Raw genomic sequence first — 25,605 nt, 5'->3', positions numbered from 1 at the left:
GGGTTGCGCAAGATCCTGTAAAATTGCTCGTGACAGGGCGATTCCTCCACTTCCGCCGCATCGCTTCAAGAGGCGGACATAGCGTGACAGATGAAATGGCCAGTCAGCTAACGAACGTGTTACAATATTTTAATTCGTAATTGCGTTACGGCGCGTGTTGCATTTGCTGAATTTCAGCCGGTCAGTGCTCGGGGACTTGTTCGTTTAGTATAGGAATGCGCGTGGAACTGTAGCACCAGTTTCGACATATCCGCGCGCAAAATAAGCCTCAGTGCGGTGGCTTTCCGCCTCAGCTTTGTTCTGTGGTACCCGATGTACATCCTCTGGATAGCAATATATGAAACGTATTACTTTCCCCAAAGCAGAATATCGAAATAAATTTGGCTGTGGATACCTCATTTAATTATGGGGTTTTACGTGCCAAAACCACTTTTTGATTATGAGGCACGCCGTAGTGGAGGACTCAGGATATTTCGACCGCCTGGGGTTCTTTAACGAGCACCTAAATCTAAGTACACGGGTGTTTTCGCATTTCGCCCCCATCGAAATGCGGCCGCCGTGGCCGGGATTCGATCCCGCGACCTCGTGCTCAGCAGCCCAACACTGAGCAGCCACGGCGGGTGCTGTGGATACCTGGAAACAGCTCCCAAATTGACGTGCCTCTATAGTATTTAAATAAATAGACGTGCCCATAAAGAATACAACTTATTCGTCGGTTGAATTTAGTTATACGAGGTGGTGATTTTTAATTTTTTATGAATTAAAAAAATATTGCCTTTTGCTGATAACATAATTTTACTCGTTGAGCTAGATTATTCAGGGAGGCGGATATTGCTTCCATGAGAAATCGAAACACATATTCAACTAATTAACAGAAATCCACTAATTAATCTCCTTATGAATTATTTTACGGCACATATTGCAATGTACGAATTCTAGCCGGTGAGTTTGCAAGGCACATCCATTTGAAATGAATTGCCAGACTGACATCAGTTTGGAGATACGCGCCATCAAACTCGCCGTAAAAATGCACTGTTGTTCCACTTACTTTTTTTTTTTTTTAGCAAGACGCTCTTATACGCATTGAAGTACAAACGCAACCGGAACGCCCAAGGGTTTCGTCGCACACTTTGGGAAATAATGTATCGGAACTGGTGCCATCCTGGAGATTCATTTTAAATGGATACGTCTTGCAATCTCACCGGCTACAACTCGTGAATTGCAATATGTGGCGTAAAGTAATAAATTAAGAAGGTTATTGGTGGATTTTTTAATTAGTTGAATATGTGTTTCGGTTTATCGTGATAGTAATGTCCACCTCTTCGAATATTCCAGCCCAAGGACAAAAATTCTGCTATCTGCCACCGGCGCGATATTTAAAAATTGCGGAAAACCTAAAAAATGATCACCCCGCTTACAGCTATAACTAAACATTGCTGTTTGTAGATATTTAAAAATTGCGGAAAACCTAAAAATGATCACCCCGCTTACAGCTATAACTAAACATTGCTGTTTGTGATAAAGCATAGCGCCCGCCTCATCGGGTAATTGACGATACCGAATAGCGCTATTTGCCGGCGATGATACACTAGCGACGTAACAAGGGGGAGTTTTTTTTTCTTTTATTCAAGTAACCTAAATGCCCATACGGGCATTACATAAGGGTGTTACAATAAATTAGTGATAGATACAGTATACGCATTTCAACAGATTATGCATGCTAAAATAAAAATAACACAAGCGGAAAAACAGGGAAAACAAAAAAGAAACAGTAAGAGCAATACGACACGTCCTAAACGTTGAAGATACATATATATAGAATTCAAATGGGTGTTACACAAAATCAACGTAACTTGGTCACTTCGTACAAGGAAAATGCTTACTAATAAGGTACACATACCAACAGATACTGCATGAAACATGGAAAAGCACAACCAGAGAAAAATTTTATGTAGTACAAGGAACTCTGTGCTAACCTAGAACAAAACCATTTGCGCAAGGAACGTCAAAATAAGGTGAGGAAAAAAAATAAGAAAAAAGCGTACAATAACACAGTGATGCCTATAACAGATGAGCAAGAGAATGCTACGTTAGTACGTTAAAGTAGTGTTTTAGTTTTGCTAGGAAATCATCATGACTTAGAGATGGTACGATTTCATTCGGTAACATTTTCCAATGATATATCGCGAGAAAGAGGGGCGAGTGACTCAAGTTGTGCGCGCAAGAATAGGCTGCACTTTAAAGGATGATCAAGGCGCGGGAAGATACGACGGGCGAGCCTAATGTGGCACGCGCTGAAAGACGACCGAATGAGAAAGAAGGCCTATCAGCCTTCGATTTTCTAGCGAGGGGAGATTTAGAGATAGTTTAATGTTAGTGATGCTAGACGTTCGTGAGTAATAATAATTTGAGGCGGAATTGGCCTTTATTACTTGAATGAAGGCCCAATATTCCGCGTATTCTTGAGAACCTTTCGCTTTAGAGTTGGTAATATCGATTAATGATTAATTGATCAATGTGTTAAATGTATCCCGCAACACAATTAATCTTCATCGATGTCCACCTTTCATTTAATCGACTTAATCGGTTAGACCTGTACGATTAAGCGTATTTCGGGAGCTTGACAGGAGTCCATGGCGCGAAAATTATGAAATCGCACTAGAATGGCGTAGTACGAGCATTGACATTCCTTCGCTCTGTAGAAAAGAGCATGTGGGTCATAATTATAAACCAATAATTTTCTTTTCCTCTGTGCGTATTGCAGTTTCTTGCATACTTCAGTTGGACTTCACCTTTCACTTTTGCGATTTTTTCTTATTTATTGTTTAACTGTACTGTACAGGGATTCACTAGTGCGACGTATCTTATTTAAGTCTGCTCCAAGTGCCATTTTATAACATATATTGTTTATCTTTTCAAAATCCACTAGTTCCAACTATATTTAGTCTTTAACAATTTAAAGATTATACTTTATCAGGCGTTTATACACTTGCGTTTGAAACTTGCTTTCACCTCTCAAACATTAAATTAGGGTCCTACAAACGTAGATAACTGTGTTTCAAATTGCCCGGCGAAAATTTCGATTAATCAATTGACCGATGAAAAACCCTGCATCGAAAGCTATTAATCGATTAAAGGGTAAAATGACGAATGATTAATCGTTAATCGAATAAAAAAGTTATTTGGCCATCCCTATTTCGTCTGCTGGAATGTATGAGAATTGCGTACTGCAGAGAAAAATCACCGCCCACGTACTCCGTACAGATGGTTAACCAGCGAAGCTGAAACGTGAGGCCCCCGTGTTTATCACTGGAGGCCGCACGGTTCATTCCGACGGTTCATTAAACGACGGTTTGGTAGGCTGCCGGATCCTCGGTACGCAGTTGCTGCTTGCGCTCGGCTGCACGAACCTGTTCTTGTGCCCAGGCTGCAGCATCGACACGGGCTCGTTCCCGGTTCTGCTCGCGGCGTTGCTGATCGAAAGCTGCCTGCTCCTCAAGAGTACGTCAGCGGTCGTGATTCGAACCCGCGACCTCGTGCTCATATATGTAGAACGCCATAGCCAATAACGAGCTGCCGCGGCCTGTGGGCATGCAACAGGCGTGTGCGAGCCGGGCTAAACCAGTGCGGGTCTGCGCTGTGGCGTGGTGATGGCAGCCAAGGTTGCTACACTTGATCCCGCGCTTATCCATGCGATCGATTTTCAGCGAAGGGATTTCTCCCTGAAAGAGGGCTCTTTCGTGCGCGACTGCCAGAACGTATGAGTGACTCGCGCTTCACGACGCAATCTCGTAATGGGGAAACACGATCGCCGGAGAACCTTCCTGGCCTTTTCCTTCCTAGCCAGCGAATGCTAGAGCCGACATTCGAGCCCCGAACGTATGGTTGGTGCACTTTTATTCCCTGCTGGTTTTACAGCCGACGGCTGCTTTCCTGAAAAGAGACATGAGAGAGATAAAAAAGTAGAAACGGAACAAGGCGAAATAGATACGACGTGCACGTTGAGGTTTCGTTATATACTGGGGAACCTTGAAGTAAGACGCCGCTGCACCTGTCAGTTTGAGGCTTGCCCGGGATTCTTGACAAGAGCCGTGATATCACTGACGTGCACGACTCTCACAGCCTCCGTCGAAAGATCGGCTGGCGTTGCTTATAACCGGGTACACCATACCGCCAGTCTACATTGCAGTGTTTCATCGCGCCGCTGCGTTACGTCGGCTTACAGAAAGATATACGAGTTTAGCGCGGTGAATTCGGCGAAATCAAGCAAAAGGCAAAACTAATCTTTCCCTTGCACTGTGGAAGGTGCAGATGGGTGAATTTGGAGATAACTCAGGAGTTAAAGACAATTTAGCTATGTGGGGCGGGTAAAATGACCGACAGTGTTGAGAAGCAGTCACCTTTATATGCCTACAATAAAATTTTACAGCGAAGCTGTTAGCCTCTTGTTGGTCGGCATTTTTCGTGTCCGCGTCCGTGGGCAAAAATGTGGGCCGATCCCAGATGTAGTGCAATACCGGGTTGACCTGCAGTGGAGATGAGGCAGGCTTCAAAAACTCAGCAAAGTGAAGCGAAAATTACATACATTCTTTGGAACCACGCATACAACATACATAACAGCATTCGTTTCAGTAAAGAACAAGCCCAAAACAAGCACCCGAACCACATATAATTGATAAGGCGCTCCTGATAACTATGCGAAGCACGTAGCGCTACCCGCATACCTTTCCCTCTAAAGATTGGAGTGGCGCAAGCTGCCGTGGTGACAGCAACTTGCAACGTGGGGGAGTGAAGTCACTAGCCTTTCGTATATTAAAGAAACACCCTAACAACTGACCTCATTGTCGTTGCAGCACCGCTATAGGTAGGCAACGTATATTTAGGACTCCCGAGGAGCAGCGTGAATACGATGTGCGGCAAAGGGAAAAGGAAACGGGAACACGACCAGCGGCGGTGTGCTGTCAAAATTACCATTACTCTTATTATACTACCATTACTCTAAATTATCCTTGCTACCATTGCTCTAAAGCAATAAAGCATTACATATCTCCATCAGCAGTTATCTATAGTGGTGGTTTTGAACAGTTTCGCTGGACATCCACTTTCGCAAGGCCGGGATCGATGGCGAGTAATCTTTTTTTTATTCTACTCATTTACAATTACGAGGGCTTGTGCACCTTACGATGTCGCATATGCTATAGCTGTCTGGTGCACATGATAGACTCCACACACGACACATCCGTAATTACATTACCATATCCACAACCTGGTTATTTCTCGAAAACTATACTACTTCGCTAGATCACACGGAATTCTTACATGGAGACCAATATGCCCGATGGCGAGAACGGGATGCTACCTTCGTCGCTGTATGCTGGAAACGTTCGGCAGTAGTACACTGAAGTCCAACGTGTTATAGTGAAAATAGCCTATACCGTTGGTAGACCGGCTCAGCTACGGTGCTGCTGCGCTTGACTGAAGCCTGCATGAGATGCCGTCGAGCATGTATAAAAGGCGCGACTTTTGCCTGACTCCACACCTCAGCCTCCCCCGCCCATTTGCCCCCATCGAAGCAAGAAAAGAAGACGACTGAGCGAGACCGAAATAATTCTAAAATTCTGAAACATGAGGGCTCTGCCTGCTGTGATACTTTCGTTTCCACTGACATCGTCAGGTTTTAGTGAATGGCGGACGAGCTTAGCCAAGCGTCGTGTACCAGACGCTCCACCTGAGAGGAGTTATTTGGGGCCCGTTTGCTGTTGTCAATCTTAACAACATGAAGAGACCCCCCCCCCCCCCTCCTTCTCCAAGAAAGAAAATAAAAAGGCTGCCAGATTTATTTTCAAGATATATGGTCCCAATTGACTGTTTCTCAGTTGATTACCCGAGCTCGTTTAAAAAGCATGTCCGAAGAGAATGAAACCGCATGTCTTTATGTTTAAAGTATAGTCAAATGAAAATTGAATAGCAGATTATCAGAATACACTGAATTTGCCTCATGGCTACGCTACCAGTGCCGGTACTCTTTTTAGGTTATAGTCCCTTTTTAACACATAAGCAATTATGTATTCTTCCTTCTTCTTAAAATGATGATATGACAATGATACACTGGAAGGATCTCGAAGCGCATGCGTTGTCACGGAGGACGACATATGGAACTGTTTCAGAGATCTGTTGGAAAAGCAAAATTTAAAGGTTCACTCGCGTGTCAACGTGACTAAAAAGTTACAATGTGATCTCTGATCTTTTTTTATTGTTTCTCTTGCATTTTTGTGTTGTTACTGTTGTTGTTGTATCCATCACATTGGTGGAAGAGGCTGTGGGTGAGCTTAATTGTCAAGAGCCCACAGCCTGCTCTGCCTGCAATTGCCTGCAATTGCCACAGCCTGCTCAGCCTGCAATTGCTCTGTATAAAGCGGTCAGCAACGGCAAGTAGCGTCAAAGACGCAACGCAATCGGAATTAGCTTTTAGGTTTATTCCACTCTGCCGAGTTCTCCCTGTGGGTGTTAGCAGTATTGCGAATAATTGAAGTAAAGCAATTCTGATGCGCAGATAAACAGCGAATACAGCTCTTTGGGGAAAGCGCGAGATGTTTATAGTAGTCGGAGGCAGCAATTCCCTGTGCTCGATATACGCTGCCACGCGCGCTCCGCATGCATTTCGTCGGCAGCGTGCACCAGGGGGAGTCCAAAATATCTAAGTTCGCCAGGAAACAAAGGAGTTTATTCCACGAGTGGTTAAAAAGTCGCAGTTTCGCCCTAAAAGGCGAAGCATCGATTGCAATAGCGAATTAGTAGACAACTATACGAAGTAAGGATAATATATAGTTTTATCGGCCGTATAAACTTGTAAACATTCACTTACTAATTAAAGGGACCCTGAAACGATTTTGTCGATTTTCTACAAACGTACTGAGTCGTTAGAGTAGGTCCTTCTGATCATTAATTGACACATCTAAGTGCTCCGCGTAAAGCGTGTAATTTATTATAAGGCTTTAAAAATGCACATCGCTGCCGATCGCAGCACACTGCTCGGCGGAATTTTAAGCCGCCCTTACCCATATGACGGAACTCGCCCATATGACGTCAGTGGGTCGAGCTATTCAATTGGCTGACCAGGGGCCGAATCTTATAACGGTTCGGAATACGAACCGTCCGCTTCGCCGCTTACGTCATTAGATGTGCCACTCCCAAGCCGGCGGTGGAAGAAGGGGAGTACGCGACCAATAGATGAGAGGGTGCCACCTCTGAAGTGTACGTCGTTATATGACGAGCTAATCGAGGAATCGCAGAATGTTTCTGCTTGCTGAATGAATGTAAAATATAAATTAAATATTATACGCCAAGTTTTGAAGTATAAACTTGTGGTGTCGGGCGTTTACGCAATGCAGAAGTAATTTATTAATGTCATTCTTTTTCATTCTCAGCCCACAGGCGGTATCGTAAGCGTAAATGAGTTGGCCACGGAGTTGGCAGAGCGCAGGGCTATGTCGTCTGCTACCAGGAGCTCGCACGATGCATGCAACAGGAACGCACTACCAGCACTTCTCAAGTAGCTAGCACGACAAAACCGTGAACTGGTTCTTAGGGACACCTTTACTAGCCGACTTTATCCATTTTCCTTCTTTTTTAGCCCTTCGTCATCGGCTCGGACATGACTCGCTCGCCGCCGCGCTGCCGCTATCCCTGCGATCTGCCCCACGGCGCGTCGCGTGATAGAAGCAGTGGAACTTAAATCGAACATTACGGTATACGGGCCCTGCACTGCCTGCGCGAAGTCAAATCGAAGAGTGTGGTGCTGACGGTGCGCGCTGTGCCGTGAAATTGAGAAACAAAGTATGGCACTCCCGAACTAGAGAAAAAAGGGCAGCCAAATAAGAGAGCTCCACAATACCTTCCCGTCCTGACTGTATAGTTTTATCAGCCGAACGAAGGAAGCGCTGAACCAGCCTAGGTTGAACCCTTCTGACTGCTGAACGGCGATCTGAGAGCTATTCACACTGGCGATAGCACTGGGAATTCGATCTCACCATGCAAATATCTCCTTGGCATTGACTTTGAAGCTGAAGTCACGGCAAAGCTGACCCAGCCCTTCAACTGGCCAACACAGTAATTGCGAGAGCAACTTTGTGGACAATGCCGGCAGCAGAGATCTAGGCAATTCCGATTAATGCTTCGCGTCCGACTGAGCTCTGGGAGCTGCAGGCCGGTGCCGATGAACCGCAGCGCGCAATATCCCTTCCTCTGCGTGGAATGGCCACTCGTACGCTTGCACCCGAGTCTCCTCCATTTGATAGCGTAGCCTGCAAAAGGTCTACTTAGAAAACCAGAAAGGGCGGTGCAACTCATTATCCGTCACTTCTTCGAAAGCGTATCGCATTTCCAGCCGTGGTCGACACCGAAAGAGCAACGCCAAGCAGACGACGAAGGCAAGCAATAGCCTCCGAAGCAACCAACGCAGGCGCGCGCGACGACCGCACGTCTCCGGGGACGCGCGACCGGCGCGCGCGGCCAGGGTCACAAGCCAACAGCCAAGCCACAGCAACGGAACCCAAAGCGGACTACCCCTTCTCCGGTTCCTACGACCATAGAGTTTCCTACAAAATTAGTAATTTTGTAGGAAACTCTATGCCTACGACCGGTTCGCTTTGAAGATGATTGACAGATGCTTGACGTATTCGAAAATTGCGATACCGCCCCGCTGCTTCTGACGACCTGTGACGTAATCAAAATTTTGGCCAATCAGGTGAGGCCAAAGGACCGGTTCCCCAACCGAACCGTTATAAGATTCGACCCCAGAGCGCGTGATCGATAATTTTTCCAACTGTATGGTAAACAAATGATGTTCTTAACAGTTGGAATCTTAGTTAATTTGTTTTTATAAAGAGAAAGTACCATAAAGAGAATGCACAAGAACAATCTTTCAGTACACTTAAGCACTTCCGGCACACAGTAAGTGTCGTCTGCTTATGTTACAACGTGCTCCGTCTTTGACGCGAGCTCCGCTGTCAGTGTCGGTCTGTCTTTTCGCGAGCGCTATGATTCGACTTTGTTACGTTGCGGACTGCAAACGTAGCGACTGGCAATATGTCAAGCTGCGACATTGTGTCCCTGTGCAAGCCAGTAGACGAACGGACTGGCTGCAGCGTATCGGACTGCCGCTACCCGATCGGCGCCAGGATTTGCGCGATTGCGGCCGTCACTTTACACCGGAAGATTACTAACGCAATAGCGTTTCCCGAGTCCGGTATTAGGGTAAACGCAAGCGCAAGGGGATAGGGTCTGGCCGTGTCCCCTTGCGTGTCGTTTCAGGGGATGAACAGAAGCGCAAATGTGAATGGTCTGCACGGTGCAGCCACCTGGTGGCATAGAGCTCAACCATTCACAGTAGCAGTAACAAAATGTATTCTTCTTTTGCTGCTGGTGTAAATTTTTCGCGCGAGTGCACTCGTTAACATGTTGTTTTTGTAAATGTTTAAAATGTTTTACACTCGGTTAGAGCAATATTAGCTCTTTCTTTGGCTGGTTAAACTTTGTGCCAACGGGTGGCTGGACCGTGGAGACCGAACAGGCAGCTCACGTACGTCTACGATAAAGTTCCTTGATCAGCTTGAGTTTCTGCCTCTACCTTTGCCTTGAAAAGTTCAGCTAGTGTGTGATTACCGAAATACCAGACGCGTTCGGCGCTACGACAGAATGTTCGCAACGCAAGCTGCTTCGGTAGCTCTCGCTTAATTGGGGTCGACGGCCAAGCGGCTAGCGGAGAGGTTTCGCACGGGCGGGGGCGAGCTCCAAAACAACCGGAAGTGGATGATGTGACGTCGCATCGTGACGCAGAACCAGCGAAGGCGGAGCTTAGCCCTGATCGCTCGGCAAACGAGTTGAGGAGGAAAAGCATGGCTAGGGAGGAGGGTAACTTGTAATCGCTTGTAGCTAAACCTTCACTTAAATTGTGGTGCGAATGTTCTACTTAAACTGTACCCTACGCGTCTACAAAATTTGTCCGAACCGTTTCAGGGGCCCTTTAAATTAACAAGCATGGTGTCACGCGTGCACAAGCAAACATGCCCCCCCCCCCTCCCCGCGCACTCCGGTGCCTTGCGCACGACGGAAGCCGGCGCGCTTCCTCCCCCCTTTCCTCCCTTGCACGCGAGATCGAGCAGCGGTGCCTCCTAGATGGCAGGCCTGTACACTCTGCTTTATGACATCATGCTTCTTGAACCGAAATTTCCATTTCGGTTCCGGCATGACAAAAGCGGTGACATCTGAATGACCGCGGCTTACTCGGGACCGTCCCCATTAGATTCTGTGGCAGTCGAGCAAGGTAGCATGACTTCACGGATGGAAGTGCACAGGCCTTGTGCTATCTAGGAGGCGATGGATTGAGCCGCCATCGCTGGCTCACCCTCGCACGCCTTCACTCGCACATACAGTATACGGCGCGTGGCGACGATGTTATCGCCCTTGGACATTATACGGAACATCACGGCGATGGCAGCAATGCGCCTGGAGTGTCCATATAACTGCTATCGCAATAGAAAGTATGCCATATTCTCGGATGACCACTTTCGGGGATACGTTCACTTCCGCGAGATTTCGCGTCACTATAGCGTCAAACGCGTCGGCATGCATTTACGAGCAACGGTATTCTCGGCACTGCGCTAGGAACGCTATTATCCATCGACGTGCCCGGTGCCAGTAACGCGAAATGCCAATTATAATCCCCATCATTGTATAGAATGGGATCGTGCTTGGAACGTTATGATATGGTCTAAGCAGGATATACATAAGCAACAAAAATGCTGCAGAAATTCTTAGAATTATATACTAATGCATAAGAATTCTTTGGCTCTGGAAAAAGCGATGGGTAGACATGCATAAGATGGCAACATAAGTAATAAAGAAAAGCGAAGGAACAGCCGAGCCAAGGAATGCTTACGCATTATAGACAATCCTCAGAATTTCTGTAGCATTTCTTGATCCAAAGTGCTCAGAAATTTGTATTTGGATGCTCCAAACTGCTCCAAAATTAACATTCTGCTGCTCCAAAAATTGCTTCAAATCTAAGTTCGTCTGTAGAACCAGTGCAAGTGCATTTGAAACCAAGAAACAAACCGTGCAAAAATGTATCAGGTCTCTCTCGGGATGATGCCGGTCGATGTGCAATGCGGTTGCTGATGAGCACTTGGCCACCCAGTGTATATATGTGCCGCAATAATGATCCGTGCTGGTCAGAATAAAAAATGCTTGTTTTCAAGGCGACTTGACTCGCTCTCTAGGAATTCGTCAATAAGGCAAAGTTGCTCGTGACATTGAGGTGCATGAACAGTGTTTACGCAGTTCGCACAAAACACAATTAAGTGCCCGTCCTCACAAAATCTCTGACATGGTCTCTATAACATGCAAGCGACTGAGCGGCACCACGACGCGGCTTCGTTCCATGTGCACCTCTTCGCATGATGCCCGCCGCTAGCGATGAACGTCGCGGAAATAGTCCGTGCGAGTAGTGGGCTTCCGCGCACAGTCCCCAAAAGCGACTCTGGAGCTCCAATTATCCGTGTTTCAGCGCATGTGAGATATAGGGTTTCATCGATCTCAAAGAGCGACATTATAATTATCCACTTTATCGTGTAAAACTACACTGTGCTTACTGCGTTTAATTCGGTCCTCCAACTACCCCAAAATTGGTGTGAAACGGGTCTGTCATCAGCTTTTCTTCTCAAATGCCGCCAGGCATCCGTGCGCCTTCTAGACAGTGTAGATCCTTTGTGAACTCTTGCGCGTGAATTCGAAGGCACGCTGTGCAGCTTCCGCAGTGCTTTCGAGGAGGGCTCCCGCGTGTTCACAACAGTGCAGAGAATATTATGCCAACGCTGCAGGGAGCTCTTGTTGGAAAGGTCTATTACAAACAGGCGGGGGACGAGACATAGTTGGCTTTTAAAATCAATCTCTCGTCCCCTTTCCTCTCCAGGTATTCGAACAGACGGGCAGAGCTCTTGGTTCAAGCAGAGCTAGCTGCGGTGACCTTTGACTTAAAAATCACAAAACCAAACTACTAGCTAGCACCCACAGCCAGGCAAAGGGATGGAAAACGGCAGTGTGCGCTGCGATCGAGAACCATGGAGTGCCGTTTAGTTCCCTCTATCCGGACCCACATGGACGCCACTACGTCCCCCTCCCCTATATCCAAAGAAATTTAAAAGACATAAAGAAAAATCAACAGCACATGCACACGATTGCACACGATGTGAATCAAAACTTACGACAATCAATTTGACATATGGTTGCGTGCTACGAAAGTGTTGCCAGTTCGAACTCCTCGACGCCCCAGCATCGCCCCTGTCAGCGAGGAGTTTCGATTAACCTGCAGTGGAGCCATTACCTACATAGCTTGCCCTCTGAACTTTGTCATACTGCTTTGTCACTACTGTTATTGATTCGTAAGACGCACAGTATTAGTGCGTAAAAATAGAAAGGAATGTACGGCATCCGGTTCACTGTGCATATGTTTTGATTCTGGGCCTTCGAAGCTCCAGTCTCGAGTGTTGGAACGCTTGGCGGGCACGCTACACGTCTCCGTTTTCTCGCGACGCTTATGCATGTGTGACTGAGGCTGTACGCCTGCCTCGCAGCCGGACGAGGAGGAGACAGAGCAGCGTGTCGAGCTGGTGCGGGTGGGAAACCTCGAGGACCGGCGGCAGCAGCTGGCGCTGCGGGCACGCGACAAACACTTCGTCAAGGGCGTCATGCGCATCAGCTGTGTCATGGACGTGCCCGAGCTCGGGCGCCGCGCCGCGGAGAAGTTGGTCACCAGGGCCACAACGCCACACCTCAGGCCAGGTACGTGCACGTGCAACGAATTGGGCCGCATGACCAGCGTCGCTCTTGCCTTATGTAAACCGCAACGCAACGCTTGCGAGGGCCAGAATGAGTTTACCGCCATGTGGATGTTCTTTAAGAATACTTTGATGCGCACGAAAAGGAATGTAAGTGAAAACAAATCGAGTTCACGAACGTAGCCATGTAACCCTCTATTCGTGCATTACACATCGACTGGTCCAATCGGTGTCTCGCAGTGCGGGCCGGGCTATAAGTGTCATCACTCCTGTGTCCTGCGGATCCGCTGTTATAGAGCTTGCTCCTTTCGTGCTGTTTGTGGTGTGTGCCAGACAGTGTGCTTACCTGTGGTTCAATGTTCAGTTATCAACACTATACAATATAGTTAATATACTGGGATTCCGTTGTTAGGCCTTTTTAGGAGTACGTGAATGCACAGCAAGTAATCAAAGAAAGAATTTAAAATCAAGGACAGACAGGAGTGTTTTGACTCTAGATGACATAATCTAAAAGCATTCCCAACGAACACCTGTTATTTCCTGTAAAGAACACTAGGCCTTTTGTGATGCATCAGTTTTTAATCTCTCTAACAGAAAAGCCACATGGTTTCATATAGGCTTTACACTAGGCCCGCGTGCGCATGTCCTGATTCCTGCACTACTTGGAGTGAAAAAAATGCTGCCTGTCTAGGAAAACCTGCTTCCACCCAAAATGTTCTCCTTCTACTGTAAGATTCTTACAGAAGGATTTTTATTCGACTTGCCAAATGTGTGCTAGGCACATAATATGTGTGCTGAAACGCTTCCCCAGTATACCGTTTGTCCTAGCTAATGTTAGCCAAGGCGTTCAACTAAAAAAAAATGAGAAAAAGATTTTGCAACCACGGTGCCAAATGGAATTATAAAAGCTACAGTGTCTGGTCATCAGAGGTCTGGAAATTGAACACCGTTTGTCTTACGATTGTATCTTGCACCGTGTTTTTTAAATCATTTTTTTTTTCGTTGAACAGCCTGGCTAACGTCAGCTGGGACACCTCATAGATATTTGCGTTGCGATTGCCTGCGCGCTACTTTGCGAATGGAATTAGACCCGCAGGCAGTTGCGAATTCCTTTCACTGCAGTTTATGCGTCCAGTCATGGTCTTGGCACCTCCACTGGCGTGGACCCTTATCTCGGAGCACTTTTCTTCAGCCTCACTTTATTATGGTACAATGTAGCCAAGAAGGACTGCAAGGGTATCCATGCTGCAAGTTTGCTAGGATGTATACGTTAACTCCTCTCTCTCTCTCTCTGTCTCTCTGGTGTACATGTGTACCATATGTTCTTTTTAACTGCACTAAATCTTTAAAAAATCGCCTGTGGCAGATAGCACAATTCTAACCCTTGAACTAAATCACTCGATGAGGCGGACATTATACTTCTACGAGAAAACAAAATGCATAAGCGGATAAGCAACAAAAATATTACTGATTAACTTTTTAATTAATTGCTTTACAGTACATATTACAATTTATTGTAGCTGACGAGTTCGCAAGGCATATCCACTTGGAATGAATTCTCAGTGACACAAGTTTCGACATATTAATTTTCAAACTGTGTGACGAATTACATGGGCGGAACACCCCTTGTGCGTCACTGCATAAACAAGCGTTTTCCTTAAAAAGTAAGTGGGACAACAGTGCATTTTTACCGTAAGTTTGACGGTGCATATCTCGAAACCAGTGCCATCCTCCGTATTCGTTCCAAGTTAATTAAATTCATTTTAAGCATAATTAAAGCTCAAGTTATTCAAACCGCCAGCATTTTAAATGCTGTACACAAACACAGCACTGGCTTCGTCGCAACTGCGATTTTTTGCTGAAAGCGGAATTTCCTTTCTTCAGTGCAACACAGTATTGGCGCACGCAAAAATTATAGCAGACAACTCGAGGGCATCCCACGGGGTAAGATAACACTGTGAGCCATACCTTCAAGCATCACTGCGCCTGTGCGTGATTGCTTCGATGTACAGCCACGCTGGCTTTAGTGGCCCTTTGCGAACAGTGTTGCCATATTTTCTTGAGAGGTGTTGCTAAGCGGAGTGGTAACGGTCGATAAATTTCCACTAAATATTGCCTCAATGTCGCTAAAATTGCCTCTAAAACTGTTCAGTGACTTTTAATTAACGTAGGTGTTTTGGAACACTATAACATAAAAAATGAAAAAAAGTTTATATGCCTTGCATACTCACTAGCTACAATTTGTAGATTTAAATGCGTGCCATAAAGCAATCAGTGGAGAAGTTATTCAGTGGAATTCTGTTAATTATTCAATTAAGCATTTTGATTTCTCATCGAAGCAATGGCCGCCTCATTGAGTAATTTAAATCAAGGGTAGAACTGTGCTATCTGCCACAGGTGATTTGAAAAAAAAAAAAAATTTCGTCCACACGGGGACAGTAATCTACATGTGGGCATTGCAATATCAAGGGTACAAGATGATGCAAACGCTAGCGAAGATAATAGTAGAGTTGTGAAGAAGACGCGCCTCGCGGCACAGCCGCATCGCCAACGTGCGGCTCGGCTCGGCTCGCGCTCTTGATTGCTGGCGTCTTTTTGGACAGTGCTTCGGGCTGCCTCGCCGTTCCCGGTCACTGTGCCTTTCATCACATCGCCAGAAAACCGCATTCATTACGCCTGACGGCTTATGTGAATTTAACGTGATGCCTTCGGGCTTTGTAACGCCCCTGTCACCTTCGAATGACTCATGGACAACACGCTGCGTGGCCGCAAGTGGTCTATATATCTGTTCCCTTGACGATGCTGTGGTTTTCTCGCCTGATTTCCCCACTCACCTGCCACACCTTAGGCATGTTTTGACCTGTCTAACGAACGCTGGCCTTCAACTCAACCTCAAGAAGTGCTGCTTCGCCGTGCGAGAGCTCACCATTTTAGGCCACATTGTGTCAAAGCACGGCGTTCTACCCGATCCTGCAAAACTTCGAGCAGTCGCTGAGTTTCCGAAGTTTCAGACCATCAAAGAACTTTGAAGCTTTCTGGGCCTATGCTCATATTTCCGGCGCTTTGTTGGGAATTTCGCATCGATCATGGCGCCATTGACTCAGCTTCTACACGGTGACGCTGCCCTCTCCTGCGGTCCCCTGCAAGTGACTCCACCTTTGCTACGCTGCGTCGTCTTCTCACATCCCCACCTATTCTTCGCCATTTCGGCCCGTCAGCTGCAACTGAGGTACAGACAGAGATGCCAGCGGGGTCGGTCTCGGTGCCGTGCTCGGCCAATGAAAGCCCGGCTACCGCGAATACGTAGTCGCCTATGCGAGTCGCATGCTGACGAAGCCTGAGGCCAATTACAGCGTGACCGAAAAAGAGTGCTTGGCTTTAGTATGGGCACTTGGCAAGTTCCGACCATACCTGTACGGGCACCCATTCGACTTGGTCACAGATCACCACGCGCTTTGTTGGCTCGCCAACTTGAAAGATCCCACTGGCCGCCTAGCCCATTGGGCACTACGCATCCAGGAGTACGATATTTGTGTCGTATACCGCAGCGGACGCACAAACCCCGACGCAGATGCCCTGTCTCATTCACCTTTACCTCCAGACTCGGCCTGCGGAACAACTTCCGCACACTCCATGTTATCTCTTGACATGGACTCCTTTGCAACTGCACAATGTCGTGACCCGTGGATCGCTTCTATTTTTGACTATCTTTCTGGATCATCGACCATCCCTGTATCCCGAACCCTCCGACGCCAAGCAGTTCATTTCGCCATTCGTGACCAGCTGCTGCACCGATGCAATTACACTCCTGAAGGCCGTCGGTGGCTTCTGGTGGTTCCCCGCAGCTTAAGGTCTCAAATATGTGCCGCATTCCACAACGATCCGCAGTGTGGCCACGCCGGAGTCTTCAAAATGTACGAACGAATTCGCCATCGCTACTACTGGCGCGGCATGTACAATTTTGTACAAAAATTTGTTCGGTGCTGTTTTGACTGTCAACGCTGCAAATTGCCGCCTTTACACCCGTCTGGTGCCTTGCAGCCGCTCCCGTGCCCTGCCACACCCTTCGATTGCGTTGGCATCGACCTATACGGCCCGCTCCCTATGACGCCAGACGGTAATCGGTGGATCGTAGTTGCTGTTGACCATTTGACACGCTATGCCAAAACTGCTGTTTTACCAAGTGCTACAGCGCGGGATGTAGCCTCTTTCGTCCTAGATCGCTTCGTGCTTCGACACGGCACACCTCGAGAACTCCTCAGCGATCAAGGTCGCGCCTTGCTCTCCAAAGTCGTCGAAAGTTTGCTTTCGGAATGCCATATTATTCATCAGACTAGCACAGCATACCCTCCACAGACTAATGGGCTCATAGAGCGATTTAACCGCACACTTGGTGATATGCTCTCTGTACATAGCATCTGCTCATGGTAACTGGGACCGCATCCTTCCATTCATCACGTTCGCGTACAACACCACGATCCAGGCCACTACGGGATTTTCACCTTTCTTCCTCCTGTATGGCAGCGAGCCTCCGCATACCATCGACGCGCTCCTTCCATATTGTCCTGACGCCTCCGAGTGTCTACCTGTGTCCGACGTCGCCCGACAAGCTGAAGAATGTCGCCAGCTAGCACGCTCCTTTACGGCAGAGCAACAGCAGCGCCAGAAAGAAAACCGCACCGATACGCTTCCAAACACCACCTATGCTCCAGACGTTCTTGTGTGGTTGTTGGTCCCTTTCAAAACGCCAGGGCTTTCCTCGAAACTCGTCCCAAATTCGAAGGGCCTTACTGAGTCTTGGAGCAAACATCCCTGGTGAATTTTCTCATTGAGCCACTGTCACCACCTGAAGACTTGCGCCGGCGTGGACGTGATATTGTCCACGTCTCGAGTCTCAAGCCCTACCACGACCCTCTGCCTCCTGATTCTTCAGGCACCAGGATGGCTCTTTTTGTCCGAGGGGAGATTGGGAAGAAGACGCGCATCGCGGCACAGCCACATCGCCAACGCACGGCTCGGCTCAGCTCGCGCTGTTGATTGCTGGCGTCTTTTTGGACAGTGCTTTGGACTGCCTCACCGTTCCCGGTCGCTGTGCCTTTGCATTAGAAGTCGCCAATAAACCTCTTCTCAGAGTGAACAATTCACCTACGATTACGATACCCCCTAATGCGAAATTTAAGCGCAGCTCTGTACGTGTTTTCATTTTGCGATATATTGGCTGGTGCGGACAATCTGTCTCGTGTGGCACATTGCAAATGAAGCCAAGATTAGCGTGACTGCCCTGATAATCAAGAGATCGTGAGGAGCAGTGCGTGGATCATGCGTAGGCGCGATTCACAGCAGCCGCTGCAGACAGACCTCCCAGATGACGCGCGCTACTCTGGCGCCATCTCGTAGGCGGCGTCGCTGCACTACACTTTTCTTACGCTTTTGCCATACCCTCCTCCTCCACTGTCCGCCTTATAGTTGCCGCTGCACCTTCCTGCTCTGCTTTCCTCCTCACGTCCTTCATCCCCCACTTCGCCAACACCCTCGAGAGTGGCTGCGCTCGGCATTCGCTCTATCATTCTTCTCTGTGCTCGTTCGCTCGGTTACACCGACGCTTGCCGCAGGAACAGGCGCCTAAGATCTTCACTCTAAAATGTAAATCTAAGTGTGATACAAGAGCATCGAGTTTACACAAGAAAAATTACTGTAGAAGCTCTCTAGTGGGACTTGTCAGATAGTGCGTAAACATTCTTTTGAGTCGCTCATCTTTCACACATGCATCTGTGACGTATCCGAACGCGTCTGGTCGTATATTATACATAATTCAATTAAAAATTACAAATGATTCCCCCTGTGCTGTCCTTGTTGTCTTATGATATGGCTAATAAAAATCGGGCCCCTCGGTTTCCTTCCTTCTCATTCATTACACAGCGAGGGTCTTGCATTCGGCAGCTTCGATACCTCCAGGTAGCACATCTAGGTTCATTAGGAGTACGAGCATTGAATGACATGTTTCTTGCGTAGCACTTCCGGTTCACCTGCCAAGACAACCAGGGACAAAATTCAAAATAAATCAGAAAAAAATAGAAAGAAAATAGTACAGTACAATTTTCATGGGTTTCATAGATAGGATATCAGAGTATAAGTAATTACAAGTTGAGTTACTGAAGTGTCTGGAATAATTAATTAATTAGAGATAACTGATTACCGCACACCAAAGCACAGAATTGTAGACATTAGAGACCTGCCAGGTGTGCACGGCTTCGGCTAAATTTCTGGAAACCTGGAAGTGGAAAGCGTAAGTAACAACGTCACTAATGACGTCACACACAAGAAGGTGGCATGATATTTAACTGGTTAATTAATGGAAAACAGTTGCCTGGCACAGACTGAACATCTGCCTAGCAGAGCATATGTGATGTCACTCCCTCCGCTATCGCTTCTCCTCTCCCGGCGCTCACCTGCTCGATCGCAACAGCTGCGCATGCGCGTTACATGCTCTGACGTCAGCACCGGACGGTGCACTTCGGACGGTAAGGTGCACTTTGTGCGTCGCTCACTAGGGGGCTACGCCCTGCCAGGTGGCGCATGCTGCGCTTCCTCTTCACCCTCCCTCGCTCCTTGCCCACATATCGTGCCAGGGTAAAGACATTCGCTCGCTTAACCTAAACAACACCAACACGGAGCTGCGAGTGCCACTAAGAGACACGTAAGTCAAAGATTAGGGTCGCCTACCATTTTTTGACCAGTTGCCTTAATCCAGAAAGTTCACGTACTATGTGACGCCTGCAGTAGATAGGATCTTCCACATCCGCTGCCGAGGCCATGATTAGTGGGGCTAGCTAATACTCCCCACGGTTACTTCTAGTAGACATACATAAATTGAATTTGAATTGAATTCTGAGGAATTACGTGCCAAAACCATGATTTGATTATGAAGTATGCCGTAGTTGCGGATTCCGGATTAATTTTGACCACCATGGAATCTTTAACGTGTCCCCAATGCACGGGACACGAGCGTTTTTGCATTTCGCTGCTGTCGAAATGCGACCACCGCAGCCAGGATTTGATCACGCGACCTTGTGCTTAGCAGTGCAACACCATATTCACTGCCACCGCGGTGGGTGACAGACATCTAGTACACTATACATAAATACTGCAAAAAATGGATGGGAAAATGGCGCCGCGGTAGCTCAATTGGTAAGAGCATCGCACGCATGATGCGAAGACGTGGGCTTGTATCCCACCTGTGGCCAGTTATTTAATCCACTTTCATTTCCATTTATTCACCATTTAGTTAATTTAATGAACAACTACAAATAATTTCCCCTGTGCAGTCCATCGTGTCGTTGTTTGTTGGCTTCTTGTAGCCGGGCCGTAATACCTCAGTATAATAGGAAATAGACATCTGTTAGCCTCTAGTTGGTCGGCATTTTTCAGTGGCGGCATCCGTCAGCAAAGATGTGGGCTGATCCCGGCGGCAGTTTAGGGCCAGGAGCAGTGGCTGCATAAGGCAGAGACTTCAAGCAGTCAGCAAAGTGAAGCGAACCGTGCATGCGTTCTTTGGAATTCCGGATACAACATACAGAAGAGCATACGTTTCTATAAAGAACAAGCGCAAAGCAGTCATCCAAACCACACAATTGATGATAAGGCGCTCCTGATAACAATGCGAAGCACGTTGCGCTCGCCACATACGTTTCCCAGTAAAGATTACTGTTGCGCAAGCTGCCGTGCCGAGGCAGCTTCCGACGTGGGCAGTGACGTTCCTAGCATCCCGTATATAAAAGGGCAAGCCTAGCAACTGATTTCATTGTTGCAGCTTCACTATGGGAGGCAGCGTGCTGTAAAAATTCCCATTATTCCCATTACTACCATTACTCTAAATTTTATTTACTACCATTAGCCTAAAGGAATAAATTAAGAATTGTATACGCCCCTCAGCAGTCGTAGTGGTGATTTTTGACAGCTTCGCTGACATCCACTTTCGCAGGGCCGGGATAGCGAGTCATATGTAATTCATATTTACGTTGTTTATGTGTCATATTGCCCATACACCCTCTGCAGCACGCACAAGAGGTTTCAGGTACCCTGCTGTGACTGCGCCTCTGGTACAGCCAACTCGATTATTTTCAGGCTACCCGCAGCTACCCGTGATTTCTTTGCAAGTCCACAAAGGAAAAGCAGCCTAATGACATTACTAACGAGTTTAATGAGTGTAAGACGATCTCCAACTCTGAAATCAGTCTGGAAGAAGTAGAGCACTCGGTAAGCACGAACGCTCTTGAACCTGAGCAGCTAGATGAGCTAAAGGGGCTGCTAGGGGAATATCTCGACAGATTCAGCAGTCGGCCAGATAGATCCGAACTAATAACGCATGAAATAGAGCTGACCTCGACCGCATTTCCTCAGTTTCCTTTCTTCTCATTAATTGTGTTCACAACGTTAAATTTGTGAACTAGATTAGAATTACAAATGTTTACACACTCTCCTACTGTGTGTGTGTGTGTGTGTGTGTGAACGAGAAGAGCGGAAACCAAGGCGCCTCAGTTTTAGTCATATCATATTGTGTCATTGTTTCTTGGCTTATGTATGACTATATATACATAAATCCCACATGCTATTTTTTTTTATTTCTAAGAAATGGGTATGCCACAAATTGTGAAGCCCTAAAAGTTTTCCATAAAGCACTACTTTCAAGCAGAAAAGGACTCTGCCTCATGTTAACAATAAAAAAGTTAATGAAAATTTTTTTGTTAATTAGTCTTTTCAGGGTAACTTTATCCAACATGGTGGATTAGCGGCTATGGTGTTGCACTGCTTAGCTCAAGGTCGCGGGATCAAATTTCGGCCGCATTTCGATGGGAGTGAAATGCAAAAATGACCGTGTCCTTTGCATTCGGGGCTACGGTAAAGATCCCCTGGTGGTCAAAACTAATCTGGAGTTCCCCCACTACGGCGTACATCGTATAATCAAATCGTGGTTTTGGCACGTAAAACCCTACAATTCATTAATTCGTTTCAGGGCAACTTCAGCAGTGGCAAAGTATTTCCGCCTCGCAATAGAGCTTGCATGCAAAGATGACAGGTGTCTTACAGTCATAGCTTTCTTAATAAAAAAATCTGTATTGTCTAAAGAAAAAGCACCCTGTATAGTGAGAGAGAGAGAGTGTAAAATTCTGTGCGTTGTGCTCCGGCAGCAACTGCATATTTTGTGACCTAGCGCAAGGGGAACTGACGACCGTGGCTCAATCTCGCGTGCGAAAAGGAGGAAAGCGGGGAGGCAGCGCGGGAGGAAGGGAGGGAAGGGGGGCTTCTACTCCAACTGCCTAGTTTGCTCGGTTGCACGCGGCGTATCTTGAAAGCGATCTACAGACATCTCCTGCCTTTGTGCGTGCTATGTACTTGCTTTCGCCAGCATTTTGACAGCGAATGTCCGTGATCATCGAGTGTGATGTGTTCATGTTTGCCTGTGCTGCTTGTTCATTCAGTTAGTAACGGCCGATAAAATGTAATATGGTCGATAACACTACAGTTGAAACTACAGTCCTTGCTTCATATAGCTGTCTACTAATTTGCTATCGTAATCGATTGCTGTCTTCTTTCGGGCGAAACTGCGACTTTCTTATACATTAATTTCGTGATATAGCGATTACCGAGGCGAAGTTAGAATGCGGCTGAGAGCTTGCACGATCAAGGAATATGCGGATAACGCAGGTTTCCGAGAGCAGTGGTTACGTCGCATCGCGGTTATGTCCTCTCCGCTCACGTGACATCTGGCGTGGCAGCAGGCGTACCATTTTGCCTGCTCTGCTCCGTCGAGGAGCGCATGTGACGTGGCGTCGCGGCAAATCGGAATTTAGGTGCCGTTTCGCTACTACAGACGCCTACTTTTTCGCTCAGTGGGCCATTTGATGCTTTCGCATCAATAATGTTGGTCTTGGAGACCGTGAGTTCAGCACGCATACACATGCGCGCGCGCATGGGGGCACCCTGCAGTGAAGTTTGCCTGTACATGTCGCGCCACCTAGCAGCGGCTGTGAGCATCCGCGGGTAGGCCCTCACCGTCATTTCACCATTGTCCGTGGTGCGCTCAGGCCTGACTGAAAGCCTGCTTTTTCAATTTTCCAATGGATTCATCGCGGCCTCTTGGCAGCTCCTTCGTGAGAAGTGTGAACAAAAGAACAAGCGCAGGTACTTCTGCGTTAAGGATTGTCACAACCACGAAGGGGATGTCGATATCAAATTGTACCGCTTCCCTTCAATACCATGGGAAGCAACCCGGCAGCTGAAGTGGATCATCGCGGTTCATGTCGTTTTTGCAAATTTCTGTTAAATGAACTAAGACGTAAATGCAAAAACAAGAAAAAATAAAGAACAACTAGCAGCGGCATCCGTAAAAACACACAATAAAGCGTCAACTGCATAAAAACGCGTGAACTGATTCCCACTCTTGTAAATTAGTTTGGGTAGTTGTTTAGCTCGTTTTACTCCAAAACAAACGCGCAGTGGTTGTTACATGTCAAATATAGCTTCGTAAGTGCTCCGTGCTGGAGCTTTGTACGCGCTGTGTTTCTTCCTGCACCAAGACCCAGACGCGAATAGAACAACAGAACTAAGGTTGGAGTACACTGCAGCACACGTCGAGTATTCGAAAATTAGTATTTCTCTCGCGCACACTAGTGCATATTTGTTCAGTCTTCACATTGTTTAGTCTCAGCTGATCGCTCTCTATGATGCTTGAGCGGTAATACCCTCTCACATTCGAGCCGGAACGACAATACCAGAATATGCTCGAGGCACTTTGTCAACGGAGAAAAAAGCACTTACCTGCCAATTCGCAAAAGCCTCTACAATTATGAGGTGCAAGGCACGCTCCATGTAATGAAGCGACAGTTGACAGTGCAGAGACGCCCGCGGCCGTATTTGCTCACTTAAGTGGCATAAAATAATTATTTGTTAACTTTGAGTTCGACGTCATAAGCATGCTTGCTATGTTGTGACAAATACTTTGCGACCTGTGGTGGTTGCTTAGTGGCTATGGTGTTGGGCTGCTAAGCATGAGGTCGCGGGATTAAATCGCGGCTACAGCGGCCGAATTTTGATGGGGTCGAAATGCCAAAACATCTGTGTAATTAGATTTAGGTCCACGTTAAAGAACCCCAGGTGGTCCAAAATATTCCGGAGTCTCTCACCATGGTGTGCCTCCTAATCACACCCTGGTTTTGGCACCTAAAACACCATAACTTAATTTAAGCACCTCGCTGTGATATCCGTGATGTTTACTTCTTTGACGCGATATATGTAGTTGTAGTCGTAAATCTGACGTCCTTTCTCAAGCATCGGTGGTCCAAAATGGGCCTCAATGTTTTCGATTGCCTTAAAACCGCAATTTAGAACATCCGGCAGGTTTCAAACGAGCACCGCAAAAGCATGCCTCCGTAGCAGTGGCCGCCTCGGTGTTTCACGCAACTGACACGGTGGTGCTGACGGCTGAGCCGATCACTGCGCCGCCTGACCATTGCAGGGAGCCCATACATCCGCACACATACATCCACTTACACACAAAGAAAATCGGATGGGTATGGCATAAGCGCGCGCTCATGACATTCTAAAATATTGACATCCTCAAGCATGTCCCCTGTGGCTTCAGTGCATGAGAGGCAGAGGCAGGAACACCTAGCAGAATTGACGCATAACTAGCAAACTTTATGAACATGTAAGAAGCGCACTTCTTGTGAGGAAGATATAACAGAACCGCCAGGGATGTTCCAAAGAAGCGAATGGCCCGGAAATATCACAGCGGTCGTGCGCGGAGCATCGGTGGGCGTTCATTTGCCAGTGCGAGAATTCACGCCACAGATATACATGTTCACTAGCCGTGCACGAGCTATCTGTACTTTGTTTTCCTTTATGTACCATAATGATTGTATTGTATTGTGTAGTATCATGCACTCATCATGTTGATATTATTACGCGAGCTAACGATTGAGGGTAAACACTCAAGACTATTTGCAATGTATATTTACAAAAACAACTGCAGCGCTGGGCAGTTCAGCCGACAGCTCGAGACCCAGGAGCAGTTCGTCTTCTTCGTCGGGGCGCCTGCATGCATCCTCAAAAGAAACACGCAGTGTGCATGCAGCAATATTTTAGAATGCCGCACTTCTTCTGCTATCCCAGCAGCAGATTAACATCTCAGATTAGAGTGCAGTAAATGTAAAGAGGGGAAAAAAAGAAAGAAGGAAATGCCAAGGCTTGGGTCGCACCTTAAATTTAGTTCTTGCATAAGCAGAAGGAAAGTTAGTTTGGAGCATAGCTAAAGAATATAAAAATCACACGCAGCGCAGTCACGAAAATGCACGATAAGCTGCTGCTTATTCTAATACAGCAGTTGCTGCAGTGTTGACTTTGAAAGGAAATTACTAGCACAGGGGCACACCGTATAGAGGAGGGCTCGGGATTTTCACCACCTGGGGTTCTTTGCCATGCACGCGAGTTCAATACGCGAGCGCGTTTGCATTCCAGCCTATGCGGCGGAGCTCAAACTCGCTAATTCTTGACAGCAGAACGCTGTAGCTTTTGTGTCACAGCGGTCTGTTCGAGGAACTAACAGATGTACCAATCTTAGGATTGTTATTTTTACGCCAATCAGTATTTATGGACATTCGCTGACCTTTTGTTTGTCATCAGGTCTCCATTTGTTCGTTGATTCCAATTTTTTCTTCTTTTTTTTATCTTCATGTCAATTCAAACACTTCATCTGAAGTAACAAGCCCTG

General features: G+C 47.0%; 1 protein-coding gene across 1 annotated transcript in view; it reads left to right on the top strand.

The window, feature by feature from the left end:
- Positions 1-25,605, top strand: part of LOC142566273 (uncharacterized) — a 93,590-nt gene that overhangs the window by 62,193 nt on the left and 5,792 nt on the right. The window contains exon 5 of the mRNA XM_075677157.1: positions 12,633-12,840. Coding sequence (XP_075533272.1) covers positions 12,633-12,840 — 208 coding nt within the window. The remainder of the gene's footprint in view (positions 1-12,632; positions 12,841-25,605) is intronic.

Source organism: Dermacentor variabilis, unplaced genomic scaffold, assembly GCF_050947875.1.
Source record: "Dermacentor variabilis isolate Ectoservices unplaced genomic scaffold, ASM5094787v1 scaffold_12, whole genome shotgun sequence".
In the NCBI taxonomy this organism is placed as follows: Eukaryota; Metazoa; Arthropoda; class Arachnida; order Ixodida; family Ixodidae; genus Dermacentor; species Dermacentor variabilis.
Note: the sequence above shows the minus strand (reverse complement) of the source record. Positions and strands in the feature narration are given on the sequence as shown.